General features: G+C 33.8%; 1 protein-coding gene and 1 non-coding gene across 2 annotated transcripts in view; both read right to left on the bottom strand.

Moving 5' to 3' along the window:
* The window catches only part of LOC106713298 (whirlin), a 51,441-nt gene that overhangs the window by 12,056 nt on the left and 22,687 nt on the right, over positions 1–16,698 (bottom strand). The window contains exons 9-15 of the mRNA XM_014506067.2: positions 16,425–16,591; positions 15,892–16,075; positions 15,346–15,453; positions 14,380–14,436; positions 13,868–13,959; positions 12,298–12,361; positions 5,879–5,980 (exon numbers count right to left, since the gene is read on the bottom strand). Coding sequence (XP_014361553.2) covers positions 5,879–5,980; positions 12,298–12,361; positions 13,868–13,959; positions 14,380–14,436; positions 15,346–15,453; positions 15,892–16,075; positions 16,425–16,591 — 774 coding nt within the window. The remainder of the gene's footprint in view (positions 1–5,878; positions 5,981–12,297; positions 12,362–13,867; positions 13,960–14,379; positions 14,437–15,345; positions 15,454–15,891; positions 16,076–16,424; positions 16,592–16,698) is intronic.
* On the bottom strand, positions 11,446–11,517 carry Trnap-cgg. The gene has a single exon. It is a non-coding gene; the product is annotated as a tRNA-Pro (tRNA).

Genomic DNA, 16,698 nt, shown 5'->3' with positions numbered 1-16,698 from the left:
TGAAAATATTTAGGTAATGTTCCTTTATAATTTTAATATAGTTCAATGACCTGATCCCATGAATTTTTCTACATATCGCGACGTCGTGTCGTGACGCACTAACAAATGTGAAACTAGGAACAAACGCATCGTGCGTTACGAATTTACGCATCAACGGTTTGTCTAATTCAAATGATATGGTCACTTGTGAGTAGCATTCACTTTAAGTTTTTTTTCAATAGACTTAATTTTTATTTTATTCATAATTATTTTTAAAACACAACTAATTAACCAGATTTTTAAATAGAAAGTCCCAAAAAATTCTACCGTACCTTGGTGTGCTTGAGCTCAATTTATAAATACTGTTCTTGTAATTTATAAAGAAAGTTGTTTACGCGGATATGTCGCGGGCTTGTCACGGTCCGGATTGAAAATACGAGTTACGAGTCCAAATTTAATAATAAAAGATTAAAATGAGAATGACTTTTTATGTGATTTTCCAAATCATAAGTAAACAGCTTCCAACAGGCTTCATGTTTTATTTAAAAGGCACTCGAACGCATAATGGTCATGAGTAAAAAATTTAAACGATAACAAAAAGCTGGATAAAACAACAAAGACCAAACTATTACTTATAAAGTATTGATACATAATTCTCACGCGCGGGTCGCTAAATATACTTTGAATTGTTTAATGTCAAGGTAAACTTATTATATATAAATGATATGATCCGATACTCTATATACTGAAGTTTATAAAACTACTAACTTTTGCCCCCGACTTCTTGAAAAAAAAAAACTTAGTAGGAGCCTATGCGCTCGTACAGACTATGTTCTACGTCTGAGCCAAATTTCACCGATATCCGTGTAGCGGTTTTGGCGATACGTAATAACATACACCCATCAAAACTTTCGCATTTATATCAGTATGAAGTATAATTCATCTTAGACTTTAGTTTATTTAATCTGTCTCTTATTAAAAATGTTAGACTATGAACAATAGCTCACTCATGTTAAGGTAATTTGTCTTTTGTTATTTGTATCCGAACAACAACATTGCTTTACAAAATCAACAATGACAAAGCCCACACTTTCTCTTTATGGCATGGGCAAGATTTAAAAAGTAAGGCAAGTTTATTTGTGCAACTTTGGCGCTGCCTTCGTTCGTTTGTGTTTTGTGCGTCGCCGGTGACTCATGTAACTTTGTCCTTTTTTTCTTCCGGTAGCGTGCAAGGTTTTGTAATAATCAATATTTTATTAATAAAATGTATGTTTTTATCATAACTTATCTTATTAAAATCTACTAGTCTTCTAGTTATTTAAAAAAAAAACAAAAAAAATGGGACCCATCTGCAAGCACTTCGCAGTAACACACATAAAAAAAATTCAGTCGAATTGATAACCTCCTTCTTTTTGAAGTCGGCTAAAAATTGACTTTTTTTACCATGAATAAAAATATTGAAGTTAGTAAAAATAACCTCGAAATGTTACGTTATATTTGTATAATTACTATAATAACTTATTACCAGTATAAGAAGCAATAATTGTGTCGACAATTTATATAAAATTCAATATCATATCGTAAACATTTCCCGTATCACAAGATAATAAACAGCCACATTCGTGTGATGCAATGAACAGTTCCTGTTCTAACATTCACAACATACATAAATAAAACAAGTCTATTTACATCGAATAGAACGGCTGTCTTTGTGCGGAAACAATAGCCCTTGTTCAGCACTTTCTATTTGAGCGGGCTTCGAGTTGTATTACTTTAAAACATTAATGTTATTATAATATTTTTAAGAGATCATTTCACTAGTTTTTATTAAAAAAAAGAACTTAATCTTAGTTCTTTAACACTCAGGGAAAGAACACGAATCGACTGACATTTCACTCGTCGAAATTACAATTTACCTTCCCTAGCAAACGAGCAAAAATATGTTGTTTAAGAACATATCTAAGTAAACATAGCATACTCGTATAAGCAATCTCTATAAATTACATTCAGATTGTTATGAAAGTAATCTTAGAAACTGCAATATAAATACGTAACTGTTATGAAAATAAACTGGTTGTTGATAAACAAATTTAATTTGTTGACATTTATAGATCATATTGTATACTATGTATGCGAAGAAACAGAAGTATACTAAGCAAGTTTGCTTCGATGATTTGGCATTTTGAAATAACAAATTGTGAAAGAATGACAAGAGTTATTGCGAAAGTGAGTGGCAGATTGGTTGTTTTAAAAATTATATGGGCCTGATTGGAGATCATTATTATTTTTTTTATTTTTTATTGTGTATATTTCCTTTAGATAAATGTATTATTAATGGATTAAGAAGGTTTTTTAATTTGGTACAATTTTTTTTTGTTTGACGGCCGATTTGATACGATCGCTTGATATAAACCGTTCACTTTTACGTAGTCTACAAACATGATGGTTTAAAAGTGTAATTTTTATGATCCCTTTTTAGCATATTTATTGAGACTGTGAATCTAGATTATTCTTAAAAGCACAATTGGAATAATATAAGCAGATCTTTATTTATCCGCGGTGTAAGCTTTTTCCAAAGCCGTAACAAATTTTCCATTGCGAATATATTTTTTTACATAGTTTAATCTGTTGAGTTGATCCCTTAATACATCTTAGACATATATGTTAACATTGCATACGATAGAGTTTAGATTCTATGCATATTAAGTAGACAAAACCATATATTTAAATGCAATGAAATCGAAAGCGTTTTTCCTCAATAGCCCATCACTATTGAAATGGGACTAAACTACATGTAAAAACCTATTTTGTAATCACAAGTTTCCATGAATTTTCTTTAAGTAAGAATAATAATAATAATTCTGGCGTGATTCACATGAAGTGGTAACTTAAGGTTTTACGGTCGTCATAATGTCGGAACAAATCAGAAGACATCGGTACGAAAAATAAAATCTTTGATATTCATATTATATACCGTGAGGACGTGAGAATATTTTAACATCAGAAGTAATCCGATTGGCAAAATTCGAAAGTGTTTAATAGAACTAATGGTATAACATTTAGTTACACTTTCCTCCGGAGAAAGTCTGTGATGCCATTTTTAGCATTTGATTATTGCTCTATGCGGATTGTATAATAATTTTCGAGTCCTGTTTAAATACAACTTTTTTGTTAAACAGAATTAACATAATTGATGTTCCAGCACCAGTTTTTGAAACTTAAAATACTTAAATTAAGGGCCAAGTACTTTAAACTACATCAACGGTGTTTTTTTGAATGACATGAAAGAAAGGATTACGGATATTATTACGATCGCCCGTATAACTACATCTCTGTGTGCAATCGACCTGACTACGGTTGCGTTAACATCAAAGATAATTAATTAGTGGCTGAGATAGAGAATTGCTGACACAGTTAGTCGTATTGCGAGACAATCGAACGTGTTTTTCTGCGATTGTGGTTTGTCATTGGCACTCATAGGCATTGTATGGACGACAGCGTCAAATGCGCGTTTCAAATTTTCTAACTTTGTGAACATTTTCTTAACCTTACATTGTTCGTTCTGTTGCTCAATCCTTTGTCAGTAATGTCTTGAATAAATAATATTATTGTTTTGTATTAAAATAGAATTGTTTCACAGTGGCCATATATAAATGGGTAAAAATTTATGGTCAAAATAATTTTGGCAACTTTTAACAAACGCTCTTCAGTTTAAGCATTATGCTTAAACTGAAGAGCGTTTGTTCAACTTTTTAATAAAACACTTCAAAATTGTTATGACTATTTAAGTGAACAAATTTTGAGCCATAAATTAAATTTACGTTTAATTTTTTACAGGTACTCGTACGTTTGAAAGAAGTACCACTATCATAAAAAATGGAAAGTTGGTTGGACGACGTCAAACGCGTGAAAATTCCAAGACCGAAATTCGCCAGCAAATATCCTGTGGAACCTCCGAAAGACTATTTAGATGACTGCAGTGACCTCAGTGGCAAGCCGCGGCATGCCAATAAAGACTTGACGAAAGCCACCGAGGAACTACGAAGAGCACTCCAGGAAAAACTATAACTTTATAATATAGATAAGGATATAGACTTAAAAGATATGGATATACCATAAAACAAATAAGCAATATTTCAATAGAGCCTGTAAAATTAAAGGCAACTAAATTTCAAAATGAACGCAAATTATTGGCACAGGGTATTCAGATAATGAGATTTGAGCCATTGCTGACCCATCAAATATCATTCAATCATCGTCATCATCGTCATCATCATTAACATCATTAACGCGATCATCAACATCATCAGCATCATCTTCAACATAATCATCATAAACCTATGTCAGTCCATTGCTCGACATAGCCCATGTCTGTCACAGTGTTCGGTACACTGCTGTCGCACATCACATCAATAGTCGTTGCCAAGTCCTATCGGGCATTTATTCATTGCGAAATATGATAACTAATAATACTTATTCAGCAATTAAAACCTCCTTTTTTAGAATAAATCTTCTCAACGTAAAATTTTATAAATCTAAGCTGTATTATGTTTAGGTTTCAAATTAAGGCAAAAACTACCATCGCTTGCTTTGGATTTTGCAAGTTAACACTAATGTTATTTACTTAAACGATATGTATTACTTAACCACTCCAAGTCTTGACAAGGTTTTTCCAAGTAATCATGCACAACGCGTAATACAAGTAACAAGCTGTGTTGTAACTTGAAACGATTAAGGCCGTTTTATTACTATGTTGGAGTATATCACTTACTCGAAGTTGTTTTATTTATTACATTAAATATTATATAATGCTGACCATATAACTTATATTATGACAGAAATACATAAAACTTTTTTTACAGAAATGTTTAACACTCCTGACTTTTACAGTTACTATAGTTCGTAGTTACTTCATGTACAGTATTAATATGATTAATATTACTACTACACACTTAGAATAATTTCTGTGACTGACAATAATTTAGGATAAGAAATGAATTTGAATCTCTGTAAGATTTCAAATAAATTATAAGGCAATAATGTTGTTTTTTTTGGGTGTTAACGATAATTTTATACACCATAGAAAATATAGAATTCATTCGATTACATTTTTATTTTTAGTTGTATTCTGAAACAATGTCTAAACTTGTTTGTAGTTGAAAAATGGAGGGAGTAAATATAAAAGAACTACTTAATAAAATTCAACTGACGTTATCTGATTTATATATTCGGGGAGATGCTGCGACGACAAAACGGACAGACTATTGTATCAAAATGTTGGCCTCTCGCCAAACTATACGGCGATTTGAGAAAAGTTCCTGCATCTTTTGAAACATATACCTTACCACTTTTGTACCTCACTGTCAACATATTACCAACAAATCCCATGTCGCCAACGTCGATATGTTTCCACAGTCAAAAACAACCTTACAAAACATATTGTTATCTCAGTTTTTCAAGGAGAAAGAGAAAGATGGCAATATGTTTTTGTTGCAAGTGTTTCGGTAATGTAAACTGGCCCCATTTGTCATGCTCCGAACTGTGACAGATACAATTGGCTTATCCATTTACTTAAGTGAATCTGAAAATTAATGTGGATAGACGTGGAAACATGTTCGAGGATAATTTATTCTTCTAGTTGGTTTCTCGAAAGCACGTTATTAACTACTAAAATATTTTGGAATCTCTGTACAATTTGCAATTTTTGCAGAAACATTCGATATTAGTGCTTCATAAGACAACTTAAAAGTTGGTTTCCTAATAAATTATTGACTAGGCAAATCCCGCTTTTACCTGACTCCATGTTTAGTGTCACTATGTTAAATGTTAACGATGACTGGTATGACACTCTTCTCTGTTTATTTTTAATTAATAAAAATTAAGGCAGTGATGTACTCACGGTGTCATCGTAGTGTTGTGTGTGAAGGGCGGTGGTGCTGCCCTCTCTGGAGTTGCACGGTGAAGAGTGCCGCCGCGACCGACGACCCTCCTCTTCGTATTCCTACACGAATTTAAAAAAAAAATTACTTTGCTTATAACGAAATGTCTTAAAAATTACGAGGAAAATACTTTCATTATCTATATTACGGTTATTACGAAGTTAGACATAGATACATCAATTAAAATGGATTAAATGTTAAAAAGACGGTGCAATTTAAATTAATTTCTCTAAGTTCATTATAATAAATGCAATAGTTAAAAGATTTTTTAATTGACGCAGCTATAAAAATGGACAAAGAAGTATAATAATAAGAAAAACCAATTAATATTTATTTAATATAAAATAATTTTACTTACGGATATAGTCTACAAAGCACAACAAACAGCGTTATAATGCAGCACACAACATCGAATCATGCAAGCGTCATTCAATAGGCAGGAAAATTAAAATTTAAAGCAAAACAGGAATAGAAACGACGTGTCACGTACTTTAGCACCTTGTATTACGTATTCCTGACGAGTAACAGTGGGTCTATGAACACGAGAAACATACAGCCTTATTATTATCTTTATAAGTACTACGATGGTTGTAAGGCAGCAACACAAACAGAGATCTTGAAGAGACTGCGAGGCGACGCTCCTATCTCTGCGCCATCATTGATTTACCGAACTATTTTTGTATTTAGCACGTTTTAGGTTATACAGATGTGACCTGTATACTAATGCTTATAGTCACTTTGAATTTTGATTGTCGAAGTACTTGTATAAAAACATATTTTCATCCCTCTCATCTCATCACGGTAAGATTGTTGTTATATTTTAAATGAAACAAAAAAACTTCTTTTTTCATCGACACCCATGGTAATCTGCAATAACAGAGGAATCGCTGATGCGTTGCCGGCCTTTGAGATGGTGAAATTCATCAAAAAAATGAAATTGCATTCTTAGAAATAATATGGAGAAGATACTGATTATAAATAAATTTATTAACATTTTAAATGTATTGCCGAAATCTTGTTTTGTTGTATTACTATACTTATATTCTTTTATTTTATGTGGAAAAAAGATGTTTTGCTATTTAATTATGATTTCTGAATCTATGTTACATGTCGACTTTCATAAAATTATCACAAAGCTAAACTTTTAAATTACTTTTTTCATATTCGTCTAATGTAGGTAATAATTTTTCAGCTCCATCAACCATTGAACGAGCTTCAATTTTTATAGAAACGTGCTTTATTTAATTATATGCGACATGTTATATGTGAGGGATTTATTAGATTTTATAAGTTTGGGTATTACGAGTATTTAAAAAAAAGTCAATACAAAGACTCGGCTAGTTAGGCCCCTGCAAACACCTGCTTGTACTCGTAGCATAACTCTCGCGTGTCATAATTTCTAGAAATTCTAGTTCGTGCAAATGGTGAGTGAACTTGTTAAAAATTATTATTTTTTATTTTTACTTAACGTTCATTAACTTTAAGTCACGCGATTTGTATTGAAAATAAAAAAAAAGTATTTATAATTACTACGAGGAACCTCAACTTTAAGTTTCAAGGTTTTAGTGGACTAATGCTTAATTTTAGTAAATTAAGTAAAAATTGCTATAGGTCTATTGGATTGCTGGCAAATGACATTTCTACGTTTCCTATTCACGCAAATCCGGTACAAAGTTGTCTTAAATACAAAAAATTCCGCATATAAAACAAAATACTAATAAAGCTTTAACTGATAGGAATCATAAAAACTATTCTTTAAAAAATACTGCGATATACATCATTACACTTGTCATTTTTACAAAATACTTCAGTTTTGTCTATCGCCCCTTTTACCTACATTTTTTTCGCGTGGCTACAACACTTAAATTGTAATAAGCTATCAGTTTAATTAGTGAAGTGACTACAGTGGCAATAAATTCCAAAGCATATGTATATCTGATATATAAGGGTTAGGCGAAAGGTCAAAAAATTTTTAAATAAAAAAAAATAAGTTTTAAAAAATTATTTTCAAATTTCGGATTTAATTTTTTTTTTTAGGTTTTTTTTTAAATAATTTAATTTTTAATTCCGAATATTGATTCATGTAAACATTGACTATAAAGACATACTTATGGCGATGGAAAACTGTTTAGAACTATGTTGGAATTTTTAAACAAAATTAACAAGCTGCAGAACAGAAATCGTGTCAAGATACTTTGAGAACATTTCAGAAGTTTCATCATATGCGTTTTTTTTCCAAGTCATTTTCAGTGCAAGATGTAAGATATTGTAGTTATATAAGACAATATAAAAACACTTAGAAACATTAGTAGAAAAAAGTAGGTCCTGGTTGTATTTTAGTTATAAAGAAAAAAAATTAATCATATTAACAGGGCAATGATGACGTAAATAATTTAATACACTACATATTATACCAATTTCTTAACAAAGTACATGTAAAGTAACAAATGTGTACATATATGGTTTAAAACGACACAGTCGGAAAACACCTGCGAGCTATTTCAAACACAACGCGCACAATTAATTATTGCTATTATTTTTCGACAGAGTTAATGTCCTATACACCGTAGGAAAATTTATATAATTTATCTTATTCGGAATTGTCAAATTTTTTAGTAACAATAATAAATATTATAAAATAGCGTCAACTTTAAAACAGTCATAAATATCTTCAGTCAACTTTAAAAATTCCACCTAAAACTTTAACCTTATGTAAATTAATCAAATATTTAATTTTAAAAATTAAGCTTACAATATTATACGATTTCAGAAAATTAATAACAATACCTTGGCCATGGCGCGAACGTCCATTGGCATGTAGTCGCAAAAAGCGACACGGTGGCGACGACGCGACATAACGAACATACGTGCAGCACACGCCGCGACTTGCCGCGCACTAAACTATAAGCAAAGTACTGGCACTGGCAATGAAACTTCACCGAGTACTGCTCAAAGTTCTATCAAACACGCACCCGCCCAACTAAGTTCCGCCCAACGATGCTTTTAGGAAGTACTATGAAAATACATTCGGTTGTTTTATCTCCTAATATCATAAACTTTGAACGTAAACATGTATATTTTATATAACCTATGATATATACCAGATAAGTCAAAGGTAATAAAAATAAAATGCTTGTTTTTAATTTTGCATAATTTCGTCAAGAACAAGACTTTCAAACTCTTACGAAATGGATAAAGGATTTTGGTCATCTTTTACGTCATAACAATATTCTTAGACCAAAAACAATGTTTAAAACATATTGTTATCTCTGTTTTGTCAAACATAATGACGGGGGTGACGATATGTTTTATACAGCGATTTTGGTCTCAGAAACCAATGGTAAGTAAATGATCTAGAATTCGATCCATAACTTTTAGATTAAAAAAAAAAACAATTACTTCGTGTACCAACACTATTATCATTGTTATTCTAAATATGTAGATAGGGACATAAAGATATTAATACACGAAAAACTAAGCTATTACCTCACATCATTATTAATTTAGTTGGCAACAAGTAATGTAAATATTAGTGATGCAACGGACCTCTGTTTCCGTTTCCGCAAGTGCGGAAGTTCCGCGCGCTTTTCAACATCCGTTTCTGTTTCCGTTTCCGCTACTTTTATAACGGAGATAAAACGGAACTTTACGACTGCTGAAAGTTCCTCATGCGCGGCGCGAGACGCGCAGTCCGTGCGCGGCCTTTCGCCACTTGTCGCATTTATTTGTAAGAATTAATTCTTAAGAATCTATGTTTTGTTAAGTTCATTTAGGTATATAAATGGTCACATAATGAATAAACTTGTTTCAATTATTTTATACTAAGCATGTGACAGAATTTATGACCTGACTAGGTATATTTGTAAATATGTTTTTTTTCATATTATTTACACTTCTGTTTCCGCCGATCCGTTTCCGTTTCCGTTTCTGCTAAAATTTATTTTTAACATCTGTTTCCGTTTCTGGTTCCGCTAAGACACTTCCGTTGCATCACTAGTAAATATGCTCTTTGGAAATACTTATTATAATTAAATTGAAACCCCTCGGGACACGTCCTTTGTACTCAGGGCTAAATTAAGTTGTAGTTAAGAAGGGTGATTCTCTAAAGTTCATTAACCCTTTAAATAAGGGACCAGAACTAATCTGTATGATTTAGCAAAATGACTACAAGATTGACTCTGTTAGAAAAATGAGTAATATTATTTCAATTAACTAATAAACCCGACAATTAAAACTTACTAAGAACACTTCTATAGCTAAAAATAACATTCGTAGTTAAGCACCCTTATCACATATATTTTCAATTAAATATTCTTATAAAAATATTACTTATATTATAAAATGTATTAACCATAGATTTCTGAGACCAAAAGCTCTGTTTAAAACATAGTGATATGTCTGTTTTGTCAAATATAATGACAGGGAAGACGATATGTTTTATACAGATATTTTGGTCTCAGAAACCCACGGTAAAAATTTTAAATTACTTTGAGATACATTAGTAACTGTTACCCCGATTTAGTATTTATTAGTTTTACTGTTTAGGTACTACTAAAATATCGAACTTCTTATACCTCAAAATTATGTCCTGAAAGCTTTTCAGTTATCTAGTGTAAAAAAAATCGTATTCATTTTTTAGCACCCACAGGGAAGCACAGTGGTTGCTCTCAGGCACCTCTTAACTAGAGGAGGCTTGTGCGCCCTGCAGAGTTCAACTAACTTACACAACGTAATAAGGACAACTGTACCGTGTAGAAACAAAGATAACAAAGTTTTTCTTAAAATTTTCTTATACACTAACTAATAATATACTAGTAGGTTCACGCGACTTCCACTAATAGCCTAAGGTCACTCCTAAGTCAAGGCCAAGGCCTAAGGAAAAGAAATGAGTGTCCGTGATACGTTAGTGCTTAGTGATACCGCGTTGGCCGCTTTAACCTAATTCAATTTCTCGTACTCCAAATTGACGTATGTAAACAAATGCCACAGGGTACTTTTAATTATTTATCTAAAATTGGACAAAATAAAATTAAGTTAACTAGTTTTGTCATTAAGTTAAATTAAACAAGATTATATCTTAAAGTGGATAGAAATGTTCTACGTCGAATAAATTATTTTATGTCGCACAGATAAGCTACGAGATGTTCTGCTGTAGCACAAATTGTTGCAATATAAATTTGTACCATTTATCACTTTGTTCTATTTCGTAGAACCGATTTCTCGATCTAAACTGCTACGTTCTCAACTATTAATAAAGGGGTGCCCAGATGACAGTTCTATAATGTGTGTCATTGTTAACTTGATGTTTTCGTTAAGAAAATGCTGTATAATTTTTGAATTAACTCTGAGTTGGTTTAAACAAAGAAAAATATAGTTGCAACACAAAAAGTTACTAGAGGCTAATTATTGTAATTGTAACTGTTACGATTTTGTTCACGAAGGCAATAAAATCTAAAATACTTGTAAAGTTTTATAAATATGTTTTCAGTAAATATATTAATAATGTACAATTGTAAAAAACAGATTTGGGCTCGTCCGGGATTTGAACCCGGGACCTCTCGCACCCGAAGCGAGAATCATACCCCTAGACCAACGAGCCGTTGTAAGCTTCGACTAAATTATCGTACCAAATTATTCGATTTATTCACGGCTTTTATCATCGCCTACGCAACTATGTCATTGTACAAAATATTTTATAAACATTTCATACTCGATGTGCTTTATATGTAAACAATTTTAAGATCGCGAAAGTAGAAATATTAGATAAAGGGTATATCGTATTTAAAACGTAATTCTCGAAGTTAAAGACTTGTTTACGTCTTAAATTGAAGGCAATATCAAAATTGAGATTGAAGCTATCAGAAAAACGTTTATTGGCCGCTATTACCGTTTCATAAGCCAATTATCCTTCTTATGTCCATTATGCGAGACTTAAATTGATTGAATTTTGCCAGCTTCACCCTTTGTATATTATAACATTGATACATAGGAAATAACGGCCGTATTCGTGTAACTTGTGAACTACTCACTAGCCGTCATAGAACATGCAAGGAACGTGAGTTACACAGAACAAGTGGTAGTGCCCAGGTGCCACTCTGTCCGCCAGCTCAGGTTCATTCGCTGACAAGAAGGGAGTAAGAACTAGAGACTACAACTAATACAAGTATTCCTTAAATTACTTCGAAACATTTATTCTAAAAATATAATGACATTCTAATAATCTAATAATCTACAAACTAAATGACTAAAATAGATCTAAAAAGAAGTGTGAATATTCCTAGAGTGACACCCAGAGCACAGAGAAGAGGCGTACAGAGTAGAGAGTGTGTGTTGGAGAAGGGCAAGGAGATTGAGTGTAAGGTAAGTCTGGCAAAATCACCTCGTGTGGTGCGTCGAGATCGTCCTCATGCGGCGGCGCGTCGGCCCTCCACGGCCGTCCGCTCCTGCCCCACATAACACGACACTGTCACCATCACTCAGACACAGTCTCAACAACTTTGTGTACGTCGCCTTTATAATTTACAGTACTAACACCAGATAACTATCACTTGGCCTGTTGAATGTCGCATCACTGTTATGGTAACACTAGACGAAGGTGTTATCATAGTGCATTGACATCATTAAGATACTATTATTTCTTTTTCTTGCTTTAGTCTTAGTTGTTTTAAAATTAAGGTAATTTTATTCAGCTATTTAGGGTTATCTGTGGTTTTTTTTTACACAAAAACATTTTCAATTTTACTCAAGTGTGAAATGAATTAATCAATGTTAGTTTCTTATGTAATTTCTAATACATATGGAAATTATATAACTAAATAGTTACTTTAAGATCGGGTCTAATAGTATAAGTAGTAATAGTGGGTCAACAAAAATTAATATTATTAAATACCATTACAAATTTCGGTTTAGTATTAAAAATTTATGATGAGTAGTGATCTCTAATTTATGACTTCTGTTACATAATGTTGAAACTTAGGTTGTTTTTAATCGACGATCGGGAATCGCTTTTACTGGCAGTTAATTTAAAAGAACCCTTACGGATGCTGGATCGTGTCGTAAACTGGCGATCATGGTGGATTCAAACATTTACGCAGTAATAAAACAATCGAGCCCGACGTTAAGGTGGGTACAGACTGGTGAAACGTAACATGAAATGTATAATTCTGCCTTTCATTGCCTGTTCGCTGCAAGCGTGGACGCATAGCGCGCTCTTAACGCGCATTCACTACGAACCTCCCGCGTTCGTTTGTTTCCGCCATTCTGCCGCGAACATGCCTTTTCCTCACTCCATGCAGTGTCGTCCTCCATGTTCGTTGCGTGCACGTATTGATTTCAAAACGACCGTCCACTTGGCTGCTCCGCGCACACTGCGCGCCCCTTTGTGTTCGTTCGAAAAACCGACAAATGACGGATCGCTCCGCGCGCGGCTTGTAATGCTCGTAGCGTGCGCGTGAAATGCACATTTCGCGCGCACAAGACGTCCAAACTATGAGAAATTGTTACAAAGTGTGTTACCTTTCATGATACATTGCAGCAATGTGTACGGTGAATTCTTTCATTGCATGACACATTGCATGTTACGTTTCACCAGTCTGTACCCACCTATAAAAGTTAGACTGTTGGCAAAAAGCCAATAAAATTCTCGCAAGAGAACGAAAGGACTTCCAAAAACCTAAGATTATGTTCCCTACAAAATGTAAAATAGGGTACGAAGACGAAAGCGCGAACATCTCACACTTAGGTACAGGGTACTTTTACACTTAGCGCTTCGTAAGTGTCATCAAGCGAAGTATTTACGCTGCGCTCATCAGAGCCCTAAGAGAAAAATGCTTCCGCCTCCCGGAATGCGACTACCTAATTACATAATTAGGGTTAACTTTCCCTTTTTTTTACAAAAACATGATTATGTTTTATGAAAATTTTACTAGTAAGTTTAAATAGCGTGTCACCTGTATGCGTGGTCGTGTGGTGGGAGGCCCAGACCGGAGTCCTCGGAGGGGGAGCGGTGGTCCACGACCAGCGGCGCCTCCGCCGGCCCCTCCTACAAACAATACCTCTCTACTCACCCGACCTTACAATACATTCTGTATTTTTATTAATTCCTTCGTATTGGTCTCGACACATTGGAACTTCTAAATCTTGAAAACTTTTTACAGATTTTTTTTCAGCATCATTTCGTGTGAAGTTCTCAAGATGTAATTAAAAAATGATGATTTCCCTAATAATGTAAAACAAAATTAGATAGATTAGCTCTCAATTTTGTATGCCAAAAGTGTTAAATTTTGACGACAAAAACCGATTTCAAAAAATAATTCGTAAAATATATTTGGACAACAAAAATACACAATATAAAGCATTGGCAACACTGAACACATAGAATACACTGCAAGCGCACAATAACGATCAGCAAGGAATTAGGTGTAACATGCATGTCATTAGTACGGACGTGCATTTGACTCACCGGGTCGTGAAGTTCGTGCATTGTGGAGGAGGACAGCAAATGACGCTCGCCACCGCGCTAAGAGAAACGTGGTCCTTCAGTGCACTTCGACACTATTATTGCTTTGTGATTCATTATGAAAATGCATTTTTTAAAATGAGTTAGTGAATGATATTGTACATATATGTAGATTTCAAGATCTTAATTGACCACAGTGAAGTTACCAAACATTAGTGGAAAGGTACTTTGCACCAGCAAAAAACGGAGAGACCAATTAGGATTGCAAATAACTATATTGTAAAATTTGATTAATGAAATTTTAAAACGTAAAAGATCATCTTAACTGCTCAAAACGTTAAAGTATATGTAAATATACCTAATGAGCATTTAAAAAAATCAAAAATTTAAGTAAAAATTATTTCCAAAAATATGTCCATTGTGTGAATATTACTCCAAACAAAACAGGTAATGGAATAAACAGCTCGAAAGTTATTATGATTGAATAAAGTTCTAACAACTTTAGTTCGTTCTATAGTAATTCGGAAATGTTGAGTTAATAAACTAACAAGTTCCTTTCAGACAGGAGCGGACGTAACGGAGCGAAAAATTGTAGTTAGTGCATTCGGTTGGAAGCGGATTGTGAGTTGTGAGGCGCCGGGATCTCAGTCTAATGAACAGTGCGAGTTTTTCTTACTAGCGAGGTACTGTTGTGTGTGTAAATCGTTTTGTGACTTAATGAATGTAATATATGAATGTGCACAATATCAGCCTTTCTCAAAGACTTACCTAACCTAACAAATATGACTTAATGTTTATAATAAAACTTTGATTAAATTTAACATTTATTATGACGAATTGATTTAACAATATAATCAAGATACATTTTAAATTGTTCCGCTTGGAACGGCTTGAAAAAATTGACGGCTCTTGATTTGGCACATCGAGCACAAACACTGGGTTTACGTGATATAATAATTTGAGTGATACCTTTGTATGATGTTCAGTGACATCGTCACCGCGCCTGTAGACGAGTTCGTCGAAGCGCGGCCGGTCCTCCGGCACCAGAAACTCCCGGATCTCAGTCAGTAGAGTGTACTGACAAAATATATTTACAATTTTAATTAAAATGCCCAGATTTATATACAAAATGACAAGTTTAGTTGAAATGGTTAATAAAAAGGTTAGATAATTTATTTCATTGTAACGACTTAATGATTGTGATAAAAACTTCAGGAGTCGATGAGATTTATTAGGTCGTAAGGAACGCGAAGAGGCTCACATTAACATGGGTTTTTTCAGACAAACTTTACAGACAACATTCAATGTAATGCTGATGAGAGATTTTTCAAATGAATACGGAGATTACATAAAATAAAACAACCTCTTAAATCCTGACTTTTTTAAGACATTATTTTAATTACTGAAATATATATATACATAACTTAAAGAGGTGTATTAAGAACAAGTCTAGCAATAACATAATCTTTTACATCGTGGTGTGGCAACAGGTTCCTAATCAAAAGGCGGTCTTACCTTCTGCGGCGTGTCGAGCAGGTCGCGCAACACGGTGAGGAAGGCGTCTGGCGTGAGGCGGCGCGCTGCGTACTCCTCCATGTAGTAGGCGAGCGCAGGCAGGTCGCTGGCCGGCAGCAGAGACCTCGCCTTCTGTTCCACCGCCACGGCCGCCGCGCCTCGACGCTTGCCCCAACCACTTATTCTGGTGTAACATTACATTGTTATTGTAACAACATCTTTCAATACATAGAATACCACGGAGGGGTAAAAAATGGTAAATTCTACTAAACAGTTTCGTTGATTAATTATTGGTGATATTACGGATTGTAATGATGCCAATTCGTCATAAGTCCAATTTCATTCTCTTTCCATGTACTTTATTTTTATACATTTAATTTGCCAACACTAATACTTCAAGTATTCTCACCTATATCTCTTGATTGTTCTAATATTATATGTTACAAGTAAAATTACGATCAAGTGAGCTGTTCTCCTTTATCTGTGCAGCCTAATTGCTTCCAGAGTCAAAAATATAGTATATATTGTAGAACCTGGGTGCGGCATCTCGTTCCCCGTAGGCGGTACAGGCGTGCGGCACCTTGCCGACGTCGCGCACTAACAGCGACATGCGCTTGTGGTACTTGAGCTGCGCCACAGCCTCGTCGTGTGTCACCTCCACGAACGATTGCCCATTCACCTCCAGGATCTGATCCCCCACCTGCACAAACACGAATAAAGTCACATTGGTGTCGTTACACAGTCAGCTTGTCTTCCTTCCGTATTTCACAATTTTCAACGGTTAATGCTCGTTTAGAGATACAAAAA

The sequence above is a fragment of the Papilio machaon genome, chromosome 1 (genome assembly GCF_912999745.1).
Source record: "Papilio machaon chromosome 1, ilPapMach1.1, whole genome shotgun sequence".
In the NCBI taxonomy this organism is placed as follows: Eukaryota; Metazoa; Arthropoda; class Insecta; order Lepidoptera; family Papilionidae; genus Papilio; species Papilio machaon.
This window is presented reverse-complemented; position numbering and strand designations above follow the sequence as displayed.